Source organism: Taudactylus pleione, unplaced genomic scaffold, assembly GCF_031769625.1.
Source record: "Taudactylus pleione unplaced genomic scaffold, aTauple2 ptg000281l, whole genome shotgun sequence".
In the NCBI taxonomy this organism is placed as follows: Eukaryota; Metazoa; Chordata; class Amphibia; order Anura; family Myobatrachidae; genus Taudactylus; species Taudactylus pleione.
Window position 1 is genome coordinate 892,397 of NW_028284683.1, and position 22,413 is coordinate 914,809.

The 22,413-nt window shown below is 46.1% G+C and overlaps 1 protein-coding gene across 1 annotated transcript in view; it reads right to left on the reverse strand.

The window, feature by feature from the left end:
* Positions 1-22,413, reverse strand: part of DNAH1 (dynein axonemal heavy chain 1) — a 106,487-nt gene that overhangs the window by 66,483 nt on the left and 17,591 nt on the right. The window contains exons 11-32 of the mRNA XM_088482037.1: positions 21,972-22,270; positions 21,600-21,750; positions 19,963-20,156; positions 18,667-18,892; positions 18,461-18,580; positions 17,035-17,117; positions 16,809-16,950; positions 16,560-16,715; positions 16,234-16,432; positions 14,899-15,152; positions 14,460-14,672; positions 14,203-14,367; positions 10,176-10,297; positions 9,970-10,075; positions 8,595-8,774; positions 8,372-8,512; positions 3,485-3,648; positions 3,124-3,237; positions 2,856-3,044; positions 2,659-2,764; positions 1,773-1,886; positions 587-736 (exon numbers count right to left, since the gene is read on the reverse strand). Of these exons, the coding sequence (XP_088338163.1) occupies positions 587-736; positions 1,773-1,886; positions 2,659-2,764; positions 2,856-3,044; positions 3,124-3,237; positions 3,485-3,648; positions 8,372-8,512; positions 8,595-8,774; positions 9,970-10,075; positions 10,176-10,297; positions 14,203-14,367; positions 14,460-14,672; positions 14,899-15,152; positions 16,234-16,432; positions 16,560-16,715; positions 16,809-16,950; positions 17,035-17,117; positions 18,461-18,580; positions 18,667-18,892; positions 19,963-20,156; positions 21,600-21,750; positions 21,972-22,270 (3,588 nt within the window). The remainder of the gene's footprint in view (positions 1-586; positions 737-1,772; positions 1,887-2,658; positions 2,765-2,855; positions 3,045-3,123; positions 3,238-3,484; positions 3,649-8,371; positions 8,513-8,594; positions 8,775-9,969; positions 10,076-10,175; positions 10,298-14,202; positions 14,368-14,459; positions 14,673-14,898; positions 15,153-16,233; positions 16,433-16,559; positions 16,716-16,808; positions 16,951-17,034; positions 17,118-18,460; positions 18,581-18,666; positions 18,893-19,962; positions 20,157-21,599; positions 21,751-21,971; positions 22,271-22,413) is intronic.

Here is a 22,413-nt window from a genome sequence, read left to right on the forward strand (position 1 = left end):
GGCAGTACAATGAGTTGAGTAGAGGGCAGTACAATGAGTTGAGTAGAGGGCAGTACAGAGAGTTGAGTAGCGGGCAGTACAATGAGTTGAGCAGGGGGCAGTGCAATGAGTTGAGTAGGGGACAGTACAATGAGTTGAGTAGTGGGCAGTATAGAGTGCCATACAGGGGGCAGTACAGACAGCAGTGCAGAGAGTAATGAAATGGGCAGTACAGGAGGCAGTACAAAAAATAGCGAAGTGGGCAGTGCAGGGGGCAATACAGACAGCAGTGCAGAGAGTAGTGAAGTGGGCAGTACAGGGGGCAGTTCAAAAAATAGCGAAGTGGGCAGTGCAGCGGGCAATACAGACAGCAGAGAGTAGTGAAGTGGGCAGTACAGGGGGCAGTACAGAGAGTAGTGAAGTGGGCAGTACAGGGGGCAGTACAGAGAGTAGTGAAATGGGCAGTACAGGAGACAGTACAGAAAATAGCGAAGTGGGCCGTGCAGGAGGCAGTACAGAGAGTAGTGCAGTGGGCAGGACAGAGGGCAGTAGATGGGGCATTGCAAAAGGCAGGACACAGGGCAGTACAAGGGGCAGTTACAGTCACCTGGGAGCTGAGTTGTTCAGACGATAGTTTGAAAGTTGTAGTAATTTTCTTTGCCAGGATTTTGGCGTTGTTAAAGCCAAAGGAATATAGTGAGATCTCAGCGATCATCGCATAATCGGGCACCATCATTGCTACGGGACGGAAGAGGGCCTGAGAAAGGAGAAGAGATACAGAGATACACAATGATGCCAATAGGTGCAATCTGCACCCAAATAATTGTTTTATGGTTTCTAGTCATTTTCTCTTTACTGTTAGTGGAAACGTTCTGTTGTTTATATCCCAAAATCCATAATTTTCTGTACTTTCCTTATGCGGAGGTAAAACGGCTCATCCAATAACCGCCTGCAGAAGTCCAGCTGTAAAGGCTCTGAGTATATAGGGCCTGATTCAGCACCGGTCTCTATTGCGATCATGGCTGCGATTACGCACGCAGGTCTGCTGCGAAAATATGCTAATGACTGCAATCGCAATACTGTCGCACAGCCAGCATAGAGACGCCCACTGCCGCTATCTCATCCGTAATACCGTGCAATCCTGCGTATACACCGGGAACATCGAGTAATATCGGGTCCTCACGCTCAGCATTTCTGAACTTGCTCAGAAATCACTAACCTCGTCGCTCGCAGTGAGTACTCAAGCTGCGTATGCCTTCGCAGTGTTTAATTAATGCATATTCTCCGACCACCCCCCCGTCACCACCCCCCAAACGCTGACTACCTGTCACTCACTCTGCGATGGCTCTCCGTGGTCTGCATGATCCCAGTGAGAACGCAATGCTGCGTCGCACACGCGCACCACGGTGCATAAGCATGTGCAGTACGCAACAATCGGCCGTCTGCGTACGCTATCGCAATAGCGATCCGTGCTGAATCAGGCCCATATAATGTTGTAATGCTTATAGACACCACTTCTTATGGATTATAGGCAAATGCTTCCTCGTATATCACATTAGCACTGTCATTGCCAGCATTTTCTGATAATATGTTAAAAGATGACTTTTCTGCTGCTCACAATCAAATATTTAAAAAAAATCTATTCTTCCATTTTAATACATTGTAAAATCCAGTTAACATTAGCTGCTACTGATATTAAGCCTATATTTTATCCTGTATCATTATATATATAATCCATACACAGCTCCCCTATATATACTCCGTATAGCACCCAATACAGGAGGCACTGTCACCTTCAGGTTATCGGGTAATTCTGTGCGGCCGGCGTATCCTGGGTTCATGGTAATAAAAACTGCGCAAGTAGACACCAGCGGGATCTCCATTCCTTCAAACATGAACCGGTCCACCTGGGCAGAGACACAAGATGGGGGACGCTGATTATCGGGGAGCATAGAGGAGACTAATATAGACGAACAGAGAGGAACAAGTATAGACCTCCATGCTGGAAGGAACGGCTAATGAAGGGTTAATGTGCAAACGTAAGGGTAGAAGAGAGAGGAGGGATACAACACTGAGAAAAGAGAGAGAGGATAGAGAAGGAGGAGGAGAAGTGAATGGATAGAATTAAAAGGGAGAAATATGAATGGAAAAAGAAAGAAAGAAAGAAAGAAAGAAAGAGAAAGAGAAAGAAAGAGAAAGAGAAAGAAAGAGAAAGAAAAAGAAAGAGAAAAAGAAAAAGAAAAAGAAAAAGAAAGAGAAAGAAAAAGAAAGAAAAAGAGAAAGAAAAAGAGAAAGAAAAAGAGAAAGAAAAAGAGAAAGAAAAAGAGAAAGAAAAAGAAAGAAAGAGAAAGAAAAAGAAAAAGAAAAAGAAAGAAAAAGAAAAAGAAAAAGAAAAAGAAAAAAAGAAAGAAAAAAGAAAGAAAGAAAAAGAAAGAGAATAAGAAAGAGAAAGAGAAAGAAAAAGAAAAAGAAAGAAAGAGAAAGAGAAAGAAAGAGAAAGAAAAAGAAAGAGAAAAAGAAAGAGAAAAAGAAAGAGAAAGAGAAAAAAAGAGAAAGAAAAAGAGAAAGAAAAAAAGAAAGAGAAAAAGAAAGAGAAAGAGAAAAAAAGAGAAAGAAAAAGAGAAAGAAAAAAAGAAAGAAAGAAAGGAGACAGACAGACACGGAGCATGATGCGCTCACTCTCTGCTGTTGAGCCTTCTGGATGGTGGTGATCTGCTGGGCTACGACAGAAAGCACCTCTATGTCGATACGATTGAACTCATCAAAACAAGCCCAGGCCCCGGAGCTGTTAGTGCAGAGAATAAAAGTCAGTAGATATAAGCCAAATCCAGGAGGTGAAAAGAAGCAATGTGGAGGCACCATTAATGATCACACACCTGGCCAAGCCTTTGAAGAACTTGCCCATGGCCATAAAGTCCAGCTGGTCGGAGCAGTTGAACACGACAGTTTGGATTGCAAGAGCTTTCCCCAGATCCTTAGTGGTCTCAGTCTTCCCCGTTCCAGCTGGTCCAGCAGGAGCTCCCCCAAACTTTAGGTGGAGGGCCCCCGTCAGTGTCAGGTAGCATCTATAATCACAGTGAGGACACTGACAGGTCTTTCTACACATTAATGCTAATAACGGTCATTATAAAGCACCAGACGTACCTGTCAGTAAGTGGAGTTATGACTAAACGTCCTGTATTCCCCAGGTACTCATAGCCGTACAGGAACTCAGCATTGACAGCTCTCACATACAGATCCTCCCGGCTCCAGTAATACCTGCAAAGGGAGGAGAATCAGCTGCTCGGCCATCCATAGTAAACCTGCATAACAAAATCTGCAAAGTGCATGTCTGGGACATTTTATTACAAGTGTGGAGTTTTCTCCGGTAACGCAATTAATTGTGCCACGGATTCTTTAACCCCCTCCCCAAAAATATTATGAATAAAATTTAAATCGTGAAAATAACAGAAAAAAGTATCATACAGAAAAATAAATAGCATTGCTTTAAATTGTATTTTCATACCGGAGCTGGGAAATCCACTCAAAATCATTGACGCTATTCACGTTTTCCTCAATCAGACGAGCGGCAACATCTTTCGCGTGGACCTCGATCACAATGAGAGCGGAGAGGATGGAACGCTGCATGCGAGATAGCTTCCCCCGCACCAAAGCCACCAGGTCGCTCAGCTGCCGAGACAGAGGCTCATTTATAGGGAACATCGTACAACTAAATGAATGTGAGACGTGAAATGTGAGGGCTCAGCGACTGGATGGCGCGGGAGTATTTCAGGGGTATCGGCAGGTGACAGCATCCTCAGGTCAACAGTGTTCATCTGCCGACTGGAATCGCTGCCACACGCCACAACCGTTGGACTGCTTTCCAGCATATCACTGTCTGGTATGGTGATTGTTTTGGTCACACACATGAACCAATGACTGGAGAATGTTCTGCAATAGCATTATACTGAAGGGTGAGTACATAACACCACAGGGGGCAGAGCAGATGGCAGTACAGAGAGTGGAGTAGAGGGCAGTACGGAGAGTTGAGTAGAGGGCAGTACAGAGAGTTGAGTAGGGGGCAGTACAATGAGTTGAGTAGAGGGCAGTACAATGAGTTGAGTAGAGGGGAGTACAGAGAGTTGAGTAGAGGGGAGTACAGAGAGTTGAGTAGAGGGGAGTACAGAGAGTTGAGTAGAGGGCAGTACAAAGAGTTGAGTAGAGGGCAGTACAATGAGTTGAGTAGAGGGCAGTACAATGAGTTGAGTAGAGGGGAGTACAATGAGTTGAGTAGAGGGGAGTACAGAGAGCGGAGTAGAGGGCAGTACAGAGAGTTGAGTAGAGGGCAGTACGGAGAGTTGAGTAGAGGGCAGTACAGAGAGTTGAGTAGAGGGCAGTACAATGAGTTGAGTAGAGGGCAGTACAATGAGTTGAGTAGAGGGGAGTACAGAGAGCGGAGTAGAGGGCAGTACAGAGAGTTGAGTAGAGGGCAGTACGGAGAGTTGAGTAGAGGGCAGTACAAAGAGTTGAGTAGAGGGCAGTACAGAGAGTGGAGTAGAGGGCAGTACGGAGAGTTGAGTAGGGGGCAGTACAATGAGTTGAGTAGAGGGCAGTACAGAGTTGAGTAGAGGGCAGTACAGAGAGTTGAGTAGAGGGGAGTACAGAGAGTTGAGTAGAGGGCAGTACAAAGAGTTGAGTAGAGGGCAGTACAATGAGTTGAGTAGAGGGCAGTACAATGAGTTGAGTAGAGGGGAGTACAGAGAGCGGAGTAGAGGGCAGTACAGAGAGTTGAGTAGAGGGCAGTACAATGAGTTGAGTAGAGGGCAGTACAATGAGTTGAGTAGAGGGGAGTACAGAGAGCGGAGTAGAGGGGAGTACAGAGAGCGGAGTAGAGGGGAGTACAGAGAGCGGAGTAGAGGGCAGTACAGAGAGTTGAGTAGAGGGCAGTACGGAGAGTTGAGTAGAGGGCAGAACAAAGAGTTGAGTAGAGGGCAGTACAAAGAGTTGAGTAGAGGGCAGTACGGAGAGTTGAGTAGAGGGCAGTACATAGAGTTGAGTAGAGGGCAGTACAGAGAGTTGAGTAGAGGGCAGTACATAGAGTTGAGTAGAGGGCAGTACAGAGAGTTGAGTAGAGGGCAGTACAATGAGTTGAGTAAAGGGCAATACAGAGAGTTGAGTATAGGGCAGTACAATGAGTTGAGTAGAGGGCAGTACAATGAGTTGAGTAGAAGGCCCAACAGTGATCATCTGCCGGCTGGAATCGCTGCCACACGCCACAACCATTGGACTGCTTTCCAGCATATCACTGTCCGGTATGGTGATTGTTTTGGTCACACACATGAACCAATGACTGGAGAATGTTCTGCAATAGCATTATACTGAAGGGTGAGTACATAACACCACAGGGGGCAGAGCAGATGGCAGTACAGAGAGTGGAGTAGAGAGCAGTACGGAGAGTTGAGTAGAGGGCAGTGCAGAGAGTTGAGTAGGGGGCAGTACAATGAGTTGAGTAGAGGGCAGTACAGAGAGTTGAGTAGAGGGCAGTACAGAGAGTTGAGTAGAGGGCAGTACAGAGAGTTGAGTAGAGGGCAGTACAATGAGTTGAGTAGAGGGCAGTACAATGAGTTGAGTAGAGGGGAGTACAGAGAGCGGAGTAGAGGGCAGTACAGAGAGTTGAGTAGAGGGCAGTACGGAGAGTTGAGTAGAGGGCAGTACAAAGAGTTGAGTAGAGGGCAGTACAAAGAGTTGAGTAGAGGGCAGTACGGAGAGTTGAGTAGAGGGCAGTACATAGAGTTGAGTAGAGGGCAGTACAGAGAGTTGAGTAGAGGGCAGTACATAGAGTTGAGTAGAGGGCAGTACAGAGAGTTGAGTAGAGGGCAGTACAATGAGTTGAGTAAAGGGCAATACAGAGAGTTGAGTATAGGGCAGTACAATGAGTTGAGTAGAGGGCAGTACAATGAGTTGAGTAGAAGGCCCAACAGTGATCATCTGCCGGCTGGAATCGCTGCCACACGCCACAACCATTGGACTGCTTTCCAGCATATCACTGTCCGGTATGGTGATTGTTTTGGTCACACACATGAACCAATGACTGGAGAATGTTCTGCAATAGCATTATACTGAAGGGTGAGTACATAACACCACAGGGTGCAGAGCAGATGGCAGTACAGAGAGTGGAGTAGAGGGCAGTACAGAGAGTTGAGTAGAGGGCAGTACAGAGAGTTGAGTAGGGGGCAGTACAATGAGTTGAGTAGAGGGCAGTACAGAGAGTTGAGTAGAGGGCAGTACAGAGAGTTGAGTAGAGGGCAGTACAGAGAGTTGAGTAGAGGGCAGTACAATGAGTTGAGTAAAGGGCAGTACAGAGAGTTGAGTATAGGGCAGTACAATGAGTTGAGTAGAGGGCAGTACAATGAGTTGAGTAGAGGGCCCAACAGTGATCATCTGCCGGCTGGAATCGCTGCCACACGCCACAACCATTGGACTGCTTTCCAGCATATCACTGTCCGGTATGGTGATTGTTTTGGTCACACACATGAACCAATGACTGGAGAATGTTCTGCAATAGCATTATACTGAAGGGTGAGTACATAACACCACAGGGGACAGAGCAGATGTCAGTACAGAGAGTGGAGTAGAGGGCAGTACGGAGAGTTGAGTAGAGGGAAGTACAGAGAGTTGAGTAGAGGGCAGTACAATGAGTTGAGTAGAGGGGAGTACAGAGAGTGGAGTAGAGGGCAGTACAGAGAGTTGAGTAGGGGGCAGTACGGAGAGTCGAGTAGAGGGCAGTACAAAGAGTTGAGTAGAGGGGAGTACAGAGAGTTCAGTAGAGGGTAGTACAGAGAGTTGAGTAGAGGGCAGTACAGAGAGTTGAGTAGAGGGCAGTACAATGAGTTGAGTAGAGGGCAGTACAATGAGTTGAGTAGAGGGCAGTACAATGAATTGAGTAGAGGGCAGTACAGAGAGTGGAGTAGAGGGCAGTACAGAGACTTGAGTAGAGGGCAGTACGGAGAGTTGAGTAGAGGGCAGTACAAAGAGTTGAGTAGAGGGCAGTACAAAGAGTTGAGTAGAGGGCAGTACAATGAGTTGAGTAGATGGCAGTACATAGAGTTGAGTAGAGGGCAGTACAGAGAGTTGAGTAGAGTGCAGTACGATGAGTTGAGTAGAGGGCAGTACAAAGAGTTGAGTATAGGGCAGTACAATCAGTTGAGTAGAGGGCCCAACAGTGTTCATCTGCCGGCTGGAATCGCTGCCACACGCCACAACCGTTGGACTGCTTTCCAGCATATCACTGTCCGGTATGGTGATTGTTTTGGTCACACACATGAACCAATGACTGGAGAATGTTCTGCAATAGCATTATACGGAAGGGTGAGTACATAACACCACAGGGGCAGAGCAGATGTCAGTACAGAGAGTGGAGTAGAGGGCAGTACGGAGAGTTGAGTAGAGGGCAGTACAGAGAGTTGAGTAGAGGGCAGTACAATGAGTTGAGTAGAGGGGAGTACAGAGAGTGGAGTAGAGGGCAGTACAGAGAGTTGAGTAGGGGGCAGTACGGAGAGTCGAGTAGAGGGCAGTACAAAGAGTTGAGTAGAGGGGAGTACAGAGAGTTCAGTAGAGGGCAGTACAGAGAGTTGAGTAGAGGGCAGTACAATGAGTTGAGTAGAGGGCAGTACAATGAGTTGAGTAGAGGGCAGTACAATGAATTGAGTAGAGGGCAGTACAGAGAGTGGAGTAGAGTGCAGTACGATGAGTTGAGTAGAGGGCAGTACAGAGAGTTGAGTAGAGGGCAGTACAGAGAGTTGAGTAGAGTGCAGTACGATGAGTTGAGTACAGGGCAGTACAGAGAGTTGAGTAGAGGGCAGTACAATCAGTTGAGTAGAAGGCCCAACAGTGATCATCTGCCGGCTGGAATCGCTGCCACACGCCACAACCGTTGGACTGCTTTCCAGCATATCACTGTCCGGTATGGTGATTGTTTTGGTCACACACATGAACCAATAACTAGAGAATGTTCTGCAATAGCTGTTGGGTTTCAGTCAACATGTCGACAATCAACATGTCTACACCTGAATGTCAAGATATTCTGAATATTGACATGTTTAAAATATGGATGTCGACATGCTCAAAGTGATGACATTGTAAATGTTGACAGTACCATGTCGACACATGTAATTAGGGTTAGGCAACAATTAGGGTTAGTCTACAATTAGGGTTAATTTTAAGTTAAAATAGTACTGTCTACATTCTGTAGTACTGACACTGTGGATGTCGACATGTCATCTGTCAACATTTTCAAAATCGAGACAGTCTGCGTGTCGCCCTATCATACCCGGCCCTGGCTGTCAATATCAATGTGAGTGTGATAGAGGTTCTAGGATTGCTACTTAGGAACCATATTAAATTCAATCCTGACCTGAGCTTCTAGTTGTGGGAAGAGCTCGGAGGACAAATTTCCAGCCTCCAACGCCTCGGAAACTTCCTTTGTCCAAAACGTCTGGCATCCGGCGATAACGACCTGGCCTGGCCAGTTCATCACCCACTCCGATCGAGGAGTCTGGAAACAAGAAGCCACAAGTCAGCTGACTGTGATGCAAACGCAGCAGGGTGACGGGGATAACAGAAGCTGGGAGCCTTACATGGGTGTAAGCCTTTATAGACTGCTCTATGTAATCCCGTACACTGGCCTTCATAACCTTCTCCACCACCAGCAGCCAGTCCTCCACGTTGCCTGTAGGATAGATGGGTGTGGACAGCTGCACTTCCTCCCCCTCCGCAGAGTACATGTGAGTGATCTGCAGATCTGGCTGGAACAGCAGCTGGACAGAAGCAGGAACACATAGGTAAGTCACTCAGATCCTCAGACTGTACTTTAATATTGCTAAATTCAAAATATATTGCGACACTTAACAGAATCTAACATCTAAATTCATTTACTGAGCTATAAGAAAAGCCAAACTCCAAAACACGTCCGTTCTCCACTGAGATCTACCAACTGTTTAATAGTAGGAGAAATAGTGATTTGTATATAGTCATATAACAAGGAGGCATCAATATTGTAGTCTAAACCAATGTTCTGCCAATTGCCTCATGCCTCAGTGATGTCATTAATTCCTAGTGAGCCGATTGGCTGCTGAATATTGGATCAGCCTGTGCTGTGTCTAGGTGACGGGTACACTATAAATCAGGAAGGGAGGACATAAATCCGGATTTCTATAAACCCTTCTGGATTCATCATGATTATAGTACACAGTTTAGGTCTATAAAAAGGACACTAGGTAAGTTGACAGAGTTCAGTGACATCAATTTTAATAAGGAGCAGAAGGGGAATATAGAGATAAAAACATTAAAAAAACAAATCTATTGGATGATATGAGTGTGAGATACTGCACCCACAACTGTACATACGGATGCGTTATGGCTCACATGTGCAGTACATATGGATGCGTTATGGCTCACATGTGCAGTACATAGGGATGCGTTATGGCTCACATGTGCAGTACATAGGGATGCGTTATGGCTCACATGTGCAGTACATAGGGATGCATTATGGCTCACATGTGCAGTACATAGGGATGCGTTATGGCTCACATGTGCAGTACATATGGATGCGTTATGGCTCACATGTGCAGTACATAGGGATGCGTTATGGCTCACATGTGCAGTACATAGGGATGCGTTATGGCTCACATGTGCAGTACATAGGGATGCATTATGGCTCACATGTGCAGTACATAGGGATGCGTTATGGCTCACATGTGCAGTACATAGGGATGCGTTATGGCTCACATGTGCAGTACATAGGGATGCGTTATGGCTCACATGTGCAGTACATAGGGATGCGTTATGGCTCACATGTGCAGTACATAGGGATGCATTATGGCTCACATGTGCAGTACATAGGGATGCGTTATGGCTCACATGTGCAGTGTGGAAATGCAAACACAGACACATCCAAGTCTACATGAGGACCCTATGTGTGAGTAGTGTAAGAAATGGGAATAATAATCTCACCCGAGCAACATTCTCAAAGCACTTGCGCAGGTGCGGCTGCACGGCCGTGGGGTCCTTGGTCTGGGACAGAATCTCCAGGAGTTCATCATCCGACAGAAAGTAAAACCTGAGAAGATAGAGAGGTTTATATCACTTTACCCTAACCTGTCTCACAGCGAGGATTATACAGGCTGCGCTGTACGTATATGGTGTTCCGGGCTGCTCACCTGGGGAAAGCTCCTCGTTTGGTCTCCAAATATTCACTGAGTCCTTTCTGCACCAATTCCAGCAACTTGTTACATTCCCGGAGACTCTCCAGGAGGCGCGGATCAGGGCACAGGGAAATAACCTGCAAACCAGAAGATGACACAGCAATGTACAGCGATGCTCACAGCAATATATAGCAATATACAGCAATGCTCACCCTAATATACAGCAATATACAGCAATGCTCACCCCAATATACAGCAATGCTCACCCCAATATACAGCAACGCTCACCCCAATATTCAGCAATATACAGCAATGCTCACCCCAATATACAGCAATGCTCACCCCAATATACAGCAACGCTCACCCCAATATACAGCAATGCTCACCCCAATATACAGCAATATACAGCAATGCTCACCCCAATATACAGCAATATACAGCAATATACAGCAATGCTCACAGCAATATACAGCAATGCTCACAGCAATATACAGCAATGCTCACCCCAATATACAGCAATGCTCACCCCAATATACAGCAATATACAGCAATGCTCACCCCAATATACAGCAATGTACAGCAATGCTCACCCCAATATACAGCAATGCTCACAGCAATATATAGCAATATACAGCAACGCTCACCCCAATATTCAGCAATATACAGCAATGCTCACCCCAATATACAGCAATGCTCACCCCAATATACAGCAACGCTCACCCCAATATTCAGCAATATACAGCAATGCTCACCCAATATACAGCAATGCTCACCCCAATATACAGCAACGCTCACCCCAATATACAGCAATGCTCACCCCAATATACAGCAATATACAGCAATGCTCACCCCAATATACAGCAATATACAGCAATGCTCACCCCAATATACAGCAATATACAGCAATATACAGCAATGCTCACAGCAATATACAGCAATGCTCACAGCAATATACAGCAATGCTCACCCCAATATACAGCAATGCTCACCCCAATATACAGCAATATACAGCAATGCTCACCCCAATATACAGCAATGTACAGCAATGCTCACCCCAATATACAGCAATGCTCACAGCAATATATAGCAATATACAGCAATATACAGCAATGCTCACAGCAATATACAGCAATATACAGCGATGCTCACAGCAATATACAGCAATATACAGCAATGCTCACCCCAATATACAGCAATGCTCACAGCAATATACAGCAATGCTCACTCCAATATACAGCAATATACAGCAATGCTCACCCCAATATACAGCAATGCTCACAGCAATATATAGCAATATACAGCAATGCTCACCCCAATATACAGCAATGCTCACCCCAATATACAGCAATGCTCACCCCAATATACAGCAATGCTCACAGCAATATACAGCAATACTCACAGCAAGATACAGCAATACTCACAGCAAGATACAGCAATGCTCACAGCAATATACAGCAATGTTCACAGCAATATACAGCAATGCTCACCCCAATATACAGCAATGCTCACAGCAATACACAGCAACACTCACAGCACTATACAGCATTATACAGCAATGCTCACAACAATATACAGCAATGCTCACAGCATTATACAGCAATGCTCACAACAATATACAGCAATGCTCACAGCATTATACAGCAATGCTCACAGCAATATATAGCAATATACAGCAATGCTCACCCCAATATACAGCAATGCTCACCCCAATATACAGCAATGCGCACCCCAATATACAGCAATGCTCACCCCAATATACAGCAATGCTCACAGCAATATACAGCAATGTTCACCGCAATATACAGCAATGCTCACCCCAATATACAGCAATGCTCACAGCAATACACAGCAACACTCACAGCACTATACAGCATTATACAGCAATGCTCACAACAATATACAGCAATGCTCACAGCATTATACAGCAATGCTCACAACAATATACAGCAATGCTCACAGCATTATACAGCAATGCTCATAGCAATAAACAGCAATGCTCACCGCAATATACAGCAATGCTCACCCCAATATACAGCAATACACAGCAACGCTCACCCTAATATACAGCAATGCTCACAGCAATACACAGCAATGCTCACCCCAATATACAGCAACACTCACCCCAATATACAGCAATATACAGCAATGCTCACCCCAATATACAGCAATGCTCACCCCAATATACAGCAACGCTCACCCCAATATACAGCAATGCTCACCCCAATATACAGCAATATACAGCAATGCTCACCCCAATATACAGCAATATACAGCAATATACAGCAATGCTCACAGCAATATATAGCAATGCTCACCCCAATATACAGCAATGCTCACTCCAATATACAGCAATGCTCACCCCAATATACAGCAATGCTCACAGCAATGCACAGCATTATACAGCAATACTCACAGCAAGATACAGCAATGCTCACAGCAATATACAGCAATGTTCACAGCAATATACAGCAATGCTCACCCCAATATACAGCAATGCTCACAACAATACACAGCATTATACAGCAATGCTCACAGCAATATACAGCAATGCTCACCCCAATATACAGCAATTCTCACAACAATACACAGCATTATACAGCAATGCTCACAGCAATATACAGCAATGCTCACCCCAATATACAGCAATACACAGCAATATACAGCAATGCTCACCCCAATATACAGCAATGCTCACAGCAATATACAGCAATGCTCACCACAATATACAGCACTGCTCACCCAAATATACAGCAATGCTCACAGCAATATACAGCAATGCTCACCCCAATATACAGCAATGCTCACAACAATACACAGCATTATACAGCAATGCTCACAGCAATATACAGCAATGCTCACCCCAATATACAGCAATACACAGCAATATACAGCAATGCTCACCCCAATATACAGCAATGCTCACAGCAATATACAGCAATGCTCACCACAATATACAGCAATGCTCACCCAAATATACAGCAATGCTCACAGCAATATACAGCAATGCTCACCCCAATATACAGCAATGCTCACAACAATACACAGCATTATACAGCAATGTTCACAGCAATACACAGCAATACTCACCCCAATATAGAGCAATGCTCACAGCAATACACAGCAATGCACACAGCAATATACAGCAACGCTCACAGCTATATACAGCAATGCTCACAGCAATACACAGCAATGCTCACAGCAATACACAGCAACGCTCACAGTAATATACAGCAATGCACAGCAATATACAGCAACGCTCACAGCAAAAAATACACTCACACTCCAAAAATATACTGGTAGGTTAACTGGCTGCTGGCAAAAATTAAGCCTAATGTGTGTGTACATGTGATAGGGAATATAGATTGTAAGCTCCACTGGGGCAGGGACTGAAATACTCTCAGTAAAGTTCTGCGGAAAATATGTACGCTACATTAATAACGCTTTTTAATAACGGACGATTTTAATAACGCTTAATAAATAAATAAGGAATTAGCAAGTAATCATTAGTAATAGTGTTGCACATTTACACAGCGGAGCGTTCTACACCTCACAGTCAGGAGTGGGGTACAGGTGAGTACAGGTGAGTGCACATCCCTATACACAGCCCAGCAGTATCTACAGATAATAGTACATCCCCCATATGGTGCCCTCACCTGTTTATTCTCCTCCGTGTTCTGCACCTCACAGTCAGGAGCGGGGTACAGGTGAGTGCACATCCATATACACAGCCCAGCAGTATCTACAGACAATCCTACATCCCTGTACGTTGCCCTCACCTGTTTATTCTCCTCCGTGTTCTGCACCTCACAGTCAGGAGCGGAGTACAGGTGAGTACAGGTGAGTGCACATCCCTACACACAGCCCAGCAATATCTACAGACAATCCTACATCCCCGTATGGTGACCTCCCCCGTTTATTCTCCTCCGTGTTCTGCACCTCACAGTCAGGAGCGGGGTACAGGTGAGTACAGGTGAGTGCACATCCCTACACACAGCCCAGCAGTATCTACAGACAATCCTACATCCCCGTATGTTGCCCTCACCTGTTTATTCTCCTCCGTGTTCCGCATGATCTTCCTCCAGGTCCTTTCCATGGTCTGGTAACGTTTGCTCTCTACCGGCAGCTGTCTGTTAATATCCTCGGAGCTAAAAATTGGCTCCAGATAGAGCCAGGAACGCTGGCAGGTCAGCCATTCTTCCAGTACGTCCTGAGGAGCACAGAGGGAACCGGTATATGAGATAACCCATAGACCTGGCGTGCAGTTCTCAGCGCTGTCACTGACTGTACAGTACCGAGTACCTGGGTCAGGCGCAGTTTGCTCTCCCAGCTGCTGATGCGATCTTCGAAGGGCTTCTTATAGGGGGAGAAGGACATGCTCTGCGTCATTACAATGTGGTCGTCCAGCAGCTGTGAGGCCTCTTCGGGGCTCTTCAGGATAAAGGTGCCCGTCTCTTTGTAATGCAATATATTGAACAGCACTGAGGCCCACTCACCCTCCATCTTGTCCAGAGCCTGTGTAACAAACAATTAGGGTTAAGCATTATTTCGTTACTTGTGAGAATGCAGCCAAACAAAATCATTGCCTTGACGTACTTCCGTGATGTCACTGACTGGATCCTATCCTAGTACACGGATTGGCTGGATCACCACCATACCTGTTTCAGACTACAATATGGCTGCCTCTGCCACGTGAAGGTGATAGAGGCAGCACTGACACACACAACGTTGTCCTGTTCACCTGTTCGATGGAGAATTCCTTTCCTGCAATCTCAGCCACTTTGGCTATACTCCCTATGTGCTCCTGTAGCTTCATCTCCAGGCAGCGGGTGAAGGTCAGGTTGGCTTTGGGTTTGACGTTTATCTTTATTTCTTCAGATAAAATCTCCCAGTGACGGTTTCTCATGCCGGGGTTGCGTAAGCCTTGTATCAGGGGAATATATGGCTTGAATTCTTCAATCCGGCCCTTAATGTCTTGGGCTACATCTTGGCAGGCTGTGGGATAATACAATACAATAGCTTCATCCTTCCCTATTCAACAGCCCCAAGGGGGGAGAAATTTCACTCTGCACTTCTCACTTCCTGTATGTCTTAGCAGGAACAGGAAGTTGCCAGGGTGGTGACATGTAGAGTGGACAATTGTGTATTTAATCTGGATGGCAAAGGGCTGTACCATTAATGCAAGAGGTGGTCTATCCCCTATTATTAAAATTATTTCTAACAAACATATATTCTCATGTAGTATACTGTAATCTGTTACATTAAAGTGTACCCATCACTTACATACATCGGAGGAAGCCAATATTAAAATACAGTCTATTAACTCACCAGAGACTTTTACATCACTTTACACTGGTAGCTAGTGAAGAGAGGGCCCGATTCAGAGCCGCTCGTATGCGGCCGCTCGTTCGCTCCGAGCGATGTTCGCACATCTGCGCATGCGTTGTAATGCGCATGCGCCAACCAGTCAGTGCGGTCGGAAATCGTGTGCTCGCAAAATAGCGAATGCCTGCTAATTTGAGTGACAGAATGAGGCGTTTGTGGGTGGTAACAGGGGAAGGTGCTTGAAAACGGGGAGTGGAGATCCGAACGCAGGCGTGCCAAACGGTCAAAACGGGCGTTTTAAGGGTGTGCATAATTAATACAGCAGCGTCATCGACCACGTCACTTGGTTGTCTTTTAGCCTGAACTGCTCGCATGATTGCGGTAGGAAAATGCTACCACAAGAATAGCGAGCAGTTCATACGCCGTTCGATGTACTCGATTAATCTAATAAATAGCGGAGATGACGTATGATGCGAGCGGCCAGGGGGCTTCTTTACAAAATAGCGAGCGCATGTTTCGGACGCTCGCTCAGACATAGAGGCGCTCAATTTAAATAGCCGGCCCCTTTTTCAGAACGAGCGAGCGCAAATAGCGTCCGGCTCTGAATCAGGCCCAGAGATCCTGAGGTGACAAAATGACCGTCTCCTCTGTGATAGGTGACGGGTGGGCTTTAAGTATGATCTTATGTAACGTCATGTGATTCGCACGTTCAAGTCACATGACATAACTTCGCAATGTGTCACCAATTCACCTGGAATATCCCGGAAGTGTTTCACACACTTGTGCATGCTTTTATAAGACTCGCTCACGCTCTTCTCCAGCTGCTCAGCATCAATGGTCGTGAGCGGATCATTCATCCAGCTTTCGTACCAGCGCATCCAGTCCGAGACGGTGGTCCACAAGTCTCGGAAGGGCTGGAAATCTTTCACCAGTCTCAGCAGCTTGTCATACTGCCCGAGAGAAAACGGAGCCAGGTATTAGACGAGCATCTCACCATGGCGGCCTCTATGTGAGAAGAGCTTAGCGATCGGTCTTGTAAGACGCGCGCTGATGATGTCACCGAGGCCAGATACTTACATTTGTGACTGGCTGGCCAAAGAGCCTCTCCCTGTTGTTGTAGAGCTGAGCCATCTGCTGTGACTCATTCAGCTGCTTGTGGACCCTCCTCACCTCGTTGGCGATCTCGTGAGCCCGATTTATATCGACGTGAGTGGAGAATCCGGCGACGACCATCTAGGACGCGGAACGACAGGAGACTGTTTCACTAGGAGAGCACAGATTACATAGATTACACAATTTATAGACCAGGGGCTGGACCGTACCCACCTGCAGGGAGTCCAAACGCTCCAAGAAATTGTTTTGATCCATGACCTGGATTTTGCGAAATCTCTCCTCGTCCTCTAAGTGCTGTTCCTGGAGGCTTTCCATGGTGGCCAATACTTTGTGTGGCCATGCAATGATGGCCCACCTAGAGATAAGGGGGCATGGCACATTCATTGGTGTTCCTTCACCTCTAACATGACTTATAAACAGGAACCAGTCGCTCACTCACTTTGTATTGAAGTCCTCCTGGGTCAGGTTATAGAAGAATTCGTCCATAACTTCATAATCACTGGTGACTTTTGCTATTTGCTCCTGCAGAACGAGGACATAATGTTACTTTGATGAAGATTCTACATGACTCTGACTTTTCAGCAGAAGATAATAAGGGGGTGATAATGTGAAGTGCGTTTCGTTTTACTTACACGTGCAATAAAGTAATATAGTTTAAAAACTCTAAATAGGGAATGAAATTTGTATTGTTGTGTTTATCTCAATTTCACTTTAGTTTCAACAGCAATCACAGACTTTGGCTGAGGACGATGCCGCCTCTGCGGACTCATAGTTATTGTGATAGGATGGGGGACCTGACAGCGGCCAGGGATGGCCCAGTATAGGATGTGAGTATCACTTGATCAGCTGACATCCTCCCCTGGGACTCTCTCATTGGCCAGATGCAAGATACACTGCAGCCCAGTATGCCGGTCAGTTATGTTGCATTAGTAGCTCTGGCCGGGGAGTTCTGTTACCTTTTTAGTATTAACTGAATTGCACTTGCTATTAGTTTAGAAATGTATTTGTGGCTCTGTACTAGTTACACAAAGTCCCCTCTCTGTTCTGCAATAGTTACTGTGATAGGATGGAGACTAATAAACCACTGGCAACTAATCCATAAAACAGACACTATTCTTGTGGCTGGCACAGAAACAGACAAATCTCAGGTGCACAACTCCAAATTACTGATAATATATAAATGCAATAAAATGTTGCAATCAATGGAGGTTTTTAGCTTAATCATGGCCAAGGTTATGGGCCTACCCACCATATCCAGGTAACCTCTTTCGGGTAGGTCTCTAACATACTAGGATTTAAATCCAGAGCGCAGGACCCCCCAAAACTAGCCCAGGTAAGCCGCCCCAGGGCACCGCCATAGTTAGAGAAGTGCAGTGTAAAGAGATAGTTAAGGGCAGCCAGGCTGCATATAAAGAATGAAAATAAAAAAGTGAAATACATGTATTATAAACAAACAGTGAAGGGTTAAAATGTGTTATAAAAGAAAAATGTATAATGCGGTGCCCTGAGACAGATCAACCAAAGCAATCCAGGGGAACCCACGCCCCAAAAATTCTTGTGGCTAGTAAATAGCGGATTACCCAGTCTGGTAGCTGGTTTACAAAGCTAAACCTAATTTATAAGCTAGTATGCGAAGTACCCTGTGATTTGGTGGCCGGGATGCAAAGCTGACGTCAATGTGTGGGATGGTACATAAAGATTTCCTGGTGTGTAAAACGTTCCCCTGCATCTTTGGCCAGTCCCAGACACCCCTAATCCTGGTTATCCTATGACTCCAGCATGGATTTCTAATTCCTTAAAGAACTAATGAAGCTGCTACATGACATTTATAAAGACTCTCCGGATCCCCTCCTGCAGCATCTCACCTCCAGAGCTTTAACCTGCTCCGGTACCCCCTTCATCCACTCCCTGAGCTCCGTCAGCTCCTCCACACTATTTGGTTTTTCGTACAGTTTGCGGCTGATGACTCGGAACTGCTCTGAGATCTGTAAAACCAAGTGATGGGACCGTGTTATCAGCTCGCCCCCAGACGCCGCCGCATTGACCCCCAGACCACCCTCATCTCGGTCACCTCCTCCACTTCCCCGTGCACGCTCTTTGCGAATAACTCCAGCAGCGCGTTGGAGAGGACTTTACGTTTGCGAGACAGGTTCTGCTTCACCCCCTCAATGCTGATGTGGAAGGGGCCGACGATGATGGAGTTAGGGAGAGAGTGGTCCAGTCGCTCCTTTTCCAGAAGATGCTCTTCAGCCTCTCGTCTGACCTCAGCCGCCGACGGGTTCTTGGCTCGGATCGTTCTGTAGGGAATTGCACCATGTGATTAGGTGTCACGTTATATGGAATGTGATGTTATATAATAAGGCCAAGTCCTTTAACAGAATAGATTTGCATCTGCGCATGCGGTATATTCTAAAACTCGCTATTTGCGTCTGTCTAAGGAGATCCATCCAGAATCAGTGCCTGGATGTGCCCTGCAAGTTGCTATAGATTTGCAGCACTATCTCCGTATGTATGTATTGTGTACGTCTACTCTGCAGTGTTAGGAATCTAGGACCTCATTCAGAGTCGGTCACGAGCGCACTAGCAGCGGCCGCACCGCGCGTACGCAAGCCCCGGAGCGACAGAGAAACTCTGTCGCTCCAGAGCTCGTTACCAAAGGGGCGGCTGTCGATGTTGATCGACAGCTGCCCCCGTTTGGTAGGCGGGCCGGGGGGGTGGTTTCCAAAACGGAGGCGTTCCTTTACGAACGCATACCATTTTGTGGGCGGCCGCACTGACATCATCAGTGATGTCAGTGGGGAGCTTCCTGCTCCATCAGAGCAGAAAGCTCCCTGGGGCTTACGAGTGCCCAGACCCTACCTTAGGGTCTGGTCGTAAGCCCCGATGGTAGTGATGGAGATCACCATCGCGACCATCAACCTGGTCGGTCGTTAAGCTGTGGGTGGTAACCCACAGCTTAACGATCGACAAGGAGGTGGCCGTTCAGGATGCAAGCGGCCGCCCTGACTGCTTGTGACCGCTTGCATCTAACGACCGCCTCTGAATGAGCTCCCTAGTCCTAAAGTAGTAGCAGGCCTAAGTCAAGTGGGAAAAACTGATGAGGGCACAAGCGTAAATGTTCCACCCAAGTCTAACTTTTTTTTCCATGAAATACTGCACAATTTTTCCTCATTTGCTGCTTACATCAATCCTGAGGTTGCGGAAACATCGGATATTATATGTAGCACTTTTGTGTGAGCGTGACGCTGTGTTTCGATTTTACATAAGATTTAAGCAGCCATATAAACCTGAACATTAACAAAGCAGCAATTTCTCCCACAGTCTTATTGCTGACAAAGACAATGACAGGAGCCTATGTGACACTCACTTCATGTAGGTTTCCACGTCCGTGTTGTTTAGTTCTAAGTATTTCTCGTATTGTTGGACATACGCCCTCAGAGGTATCAGGGCCTTACAAACGGCCGTGCGGATGTTTTTGCGCAGCTCCTCCACTGGCGGCTCGTGAAGACCCACAGACTCCAGCAGTTGGGTGCCGCTGATGAAAAGATTCTCCAGCACAAACTACAGAAATAAAGACAAGAGGATTTGAAAGCATCCCTAAGGGGGCTCATCCTCTAGCAGACCAAGAAACGACTGCACGATTACCACATTGTAATCGTGCAGTCGTTTCTCAGTCTGTGCTGTGCTTACACTGAACGATCGGTCGCTCAGTGCAGGCTCATCCATCATCCCCTACCATGCTCAACCTAACGTTATCGTCAGGTTGACCAGCATGTTCGGCCGATGATTGATGTCGGAAACGACCAGCGGTAGCACGCATCGCTGGTCGTTTCCGACATTAATGTGCACGATTCATGAGCGATTGAACGATAACGATATCGTTATTGTTCAATCGCTCATAGAAATCAGCAAGTGGATGTGCGCCTTTACTTTTCAAGAAATGTCAGTGACTTTCAGCATTGTATTTAGATCATCAGGCAGAACCGTTTACTTCTATTGCCCTGGATATAACTGTAATCATTGCTGAGAGCAGAGCATCACTATATCCTACCCCAGAGCAAAGAAATTAAACACTTCTTCCTGATGATATAACCACTAGGCTGAAAAGCACATGCCCTCACTTACAATGTGCTCAAAAAAATGCTTTGGTTCCGCACCTGTGCTAAGTATAAAAGTCCCAGACTATTATATGTTTTACTGGCACATTATTACAAGTAACTTTTGTGTGTGCTTGAGCCTATTAGATCACATTATCTGGTGTATGCCCTGAAATGTACAACATGAAATCATGGCTGTCATCCCAGACCGCTGGAGGTCCACTTCCCCACCCACTTTTTGGAGAGAGATTCTCTAGTGACCATAGGTGATCTCCTTTTGTCAGGGGCTCACAGATTTGGGGAATCCAGCTCTATGTGGACCTGTTGGCAGCTGGTTAAGGACTCCAGCAATTACAATGCTACTCACACCTAAATACTTTTTGTATTTTTTGGAACTTAACAGAAAGAACAGGGTCAAAAATGACACCATTAAAAAACAGAGACTATGTTTATGATGTCAACTATCTATGTCAACGGTAACCTGTCCTGTTTTTATGATTTCCGAATTGTAGGTTTCTTTTATTTCTTTGAATAAAAACATGTATGTATAAGACGAGGCCCGAAGACAGTCAGATCTGATCTGGCCAAAATTCATGTTATTTTACAGAGTGGAAATGGGCGTTGGGCCTCCGCACAGTGAGAAATGACGCATTATAATCAGGCCACCTAAGGGTGCTGCTGCTGTTTATGGTAGTTCCTGATAATTCATACAAATCAGGTTCTCAGCGCAGCAAATACTGATGACTGAATAACTAAAACAAAAATGAGCTACTTCAGGACTATATATTGCTGGGAGATCCTGATACGGCTCGTGCATTAGCTGCAGTTACGACGATCTCCTGTCTGTGCACACTGCTGCCAGTCTCCGGGGGTTAGTAGCAGATCTGGCAGGCGAATGCGCACTCACTTTTTCTAGCTGGGGTACAGTGTGAGTTGCCAGGATTCCTTTATCAAACAAGTTTGTGAGAGTACTTTCAAAATTCTCCAGAGGCGTGCTGAAATGAGCCCCGGAGAGGTCCAGCACCAGGTCCAACAGGAATATGGGGTTCTTGCGGGGTCTGCAGGAGAGAAGGAAATGACACAGTCACATGGGAAAGTGCAGTTAAGCGACATGTAAAGCGATGTTGGCTCTTCGTTATGGTACTGTCCATAATCTTCCCATTGTCTATAAGGGATGTATTCACAGATCATCCATTTACAATTCATATGACCTGATAGACTTCTCATCATGTTTAAATGGGAAGATAATGGAGGATCTATGGTCTGGATGATGTCTCACTTGTAGGGGCTGTTAATGAGGTCGCCTCCCCAGTCCATGTCCTCGGTACACGACAAGACGCTGTAACAGGCATCCAGTATGAACTGGGTGAAGCTGACCAGAGAGTCCTGCACCAAGAACCGCAGAGAGTCCTGTAGGTTGAACTTGACGAGCTCCATCAGCTGCCGCAGTTTGGACATGCGGTAGACCTCCCAGTTACGCTCACTGAGGTCGTACCAGCCCTTTCCTACATCACGCAGGCTGCTGCGCACGGCGTTCTTTAACGTGCTCACCCAGCTGTCCTTCAGAAACAACTGGACCTAGAAGGGGAGATACAGAGGTACGGAGAGGGGCGGTTAGGAAGAGACAAGATAACTCCAGGACCACTCGTCTGCTCTTAAGGTCTCACATGGGCAACAAGCGGCTGTTCTACCGACTCTCGATAGTAAGAGAAAATAAAGTG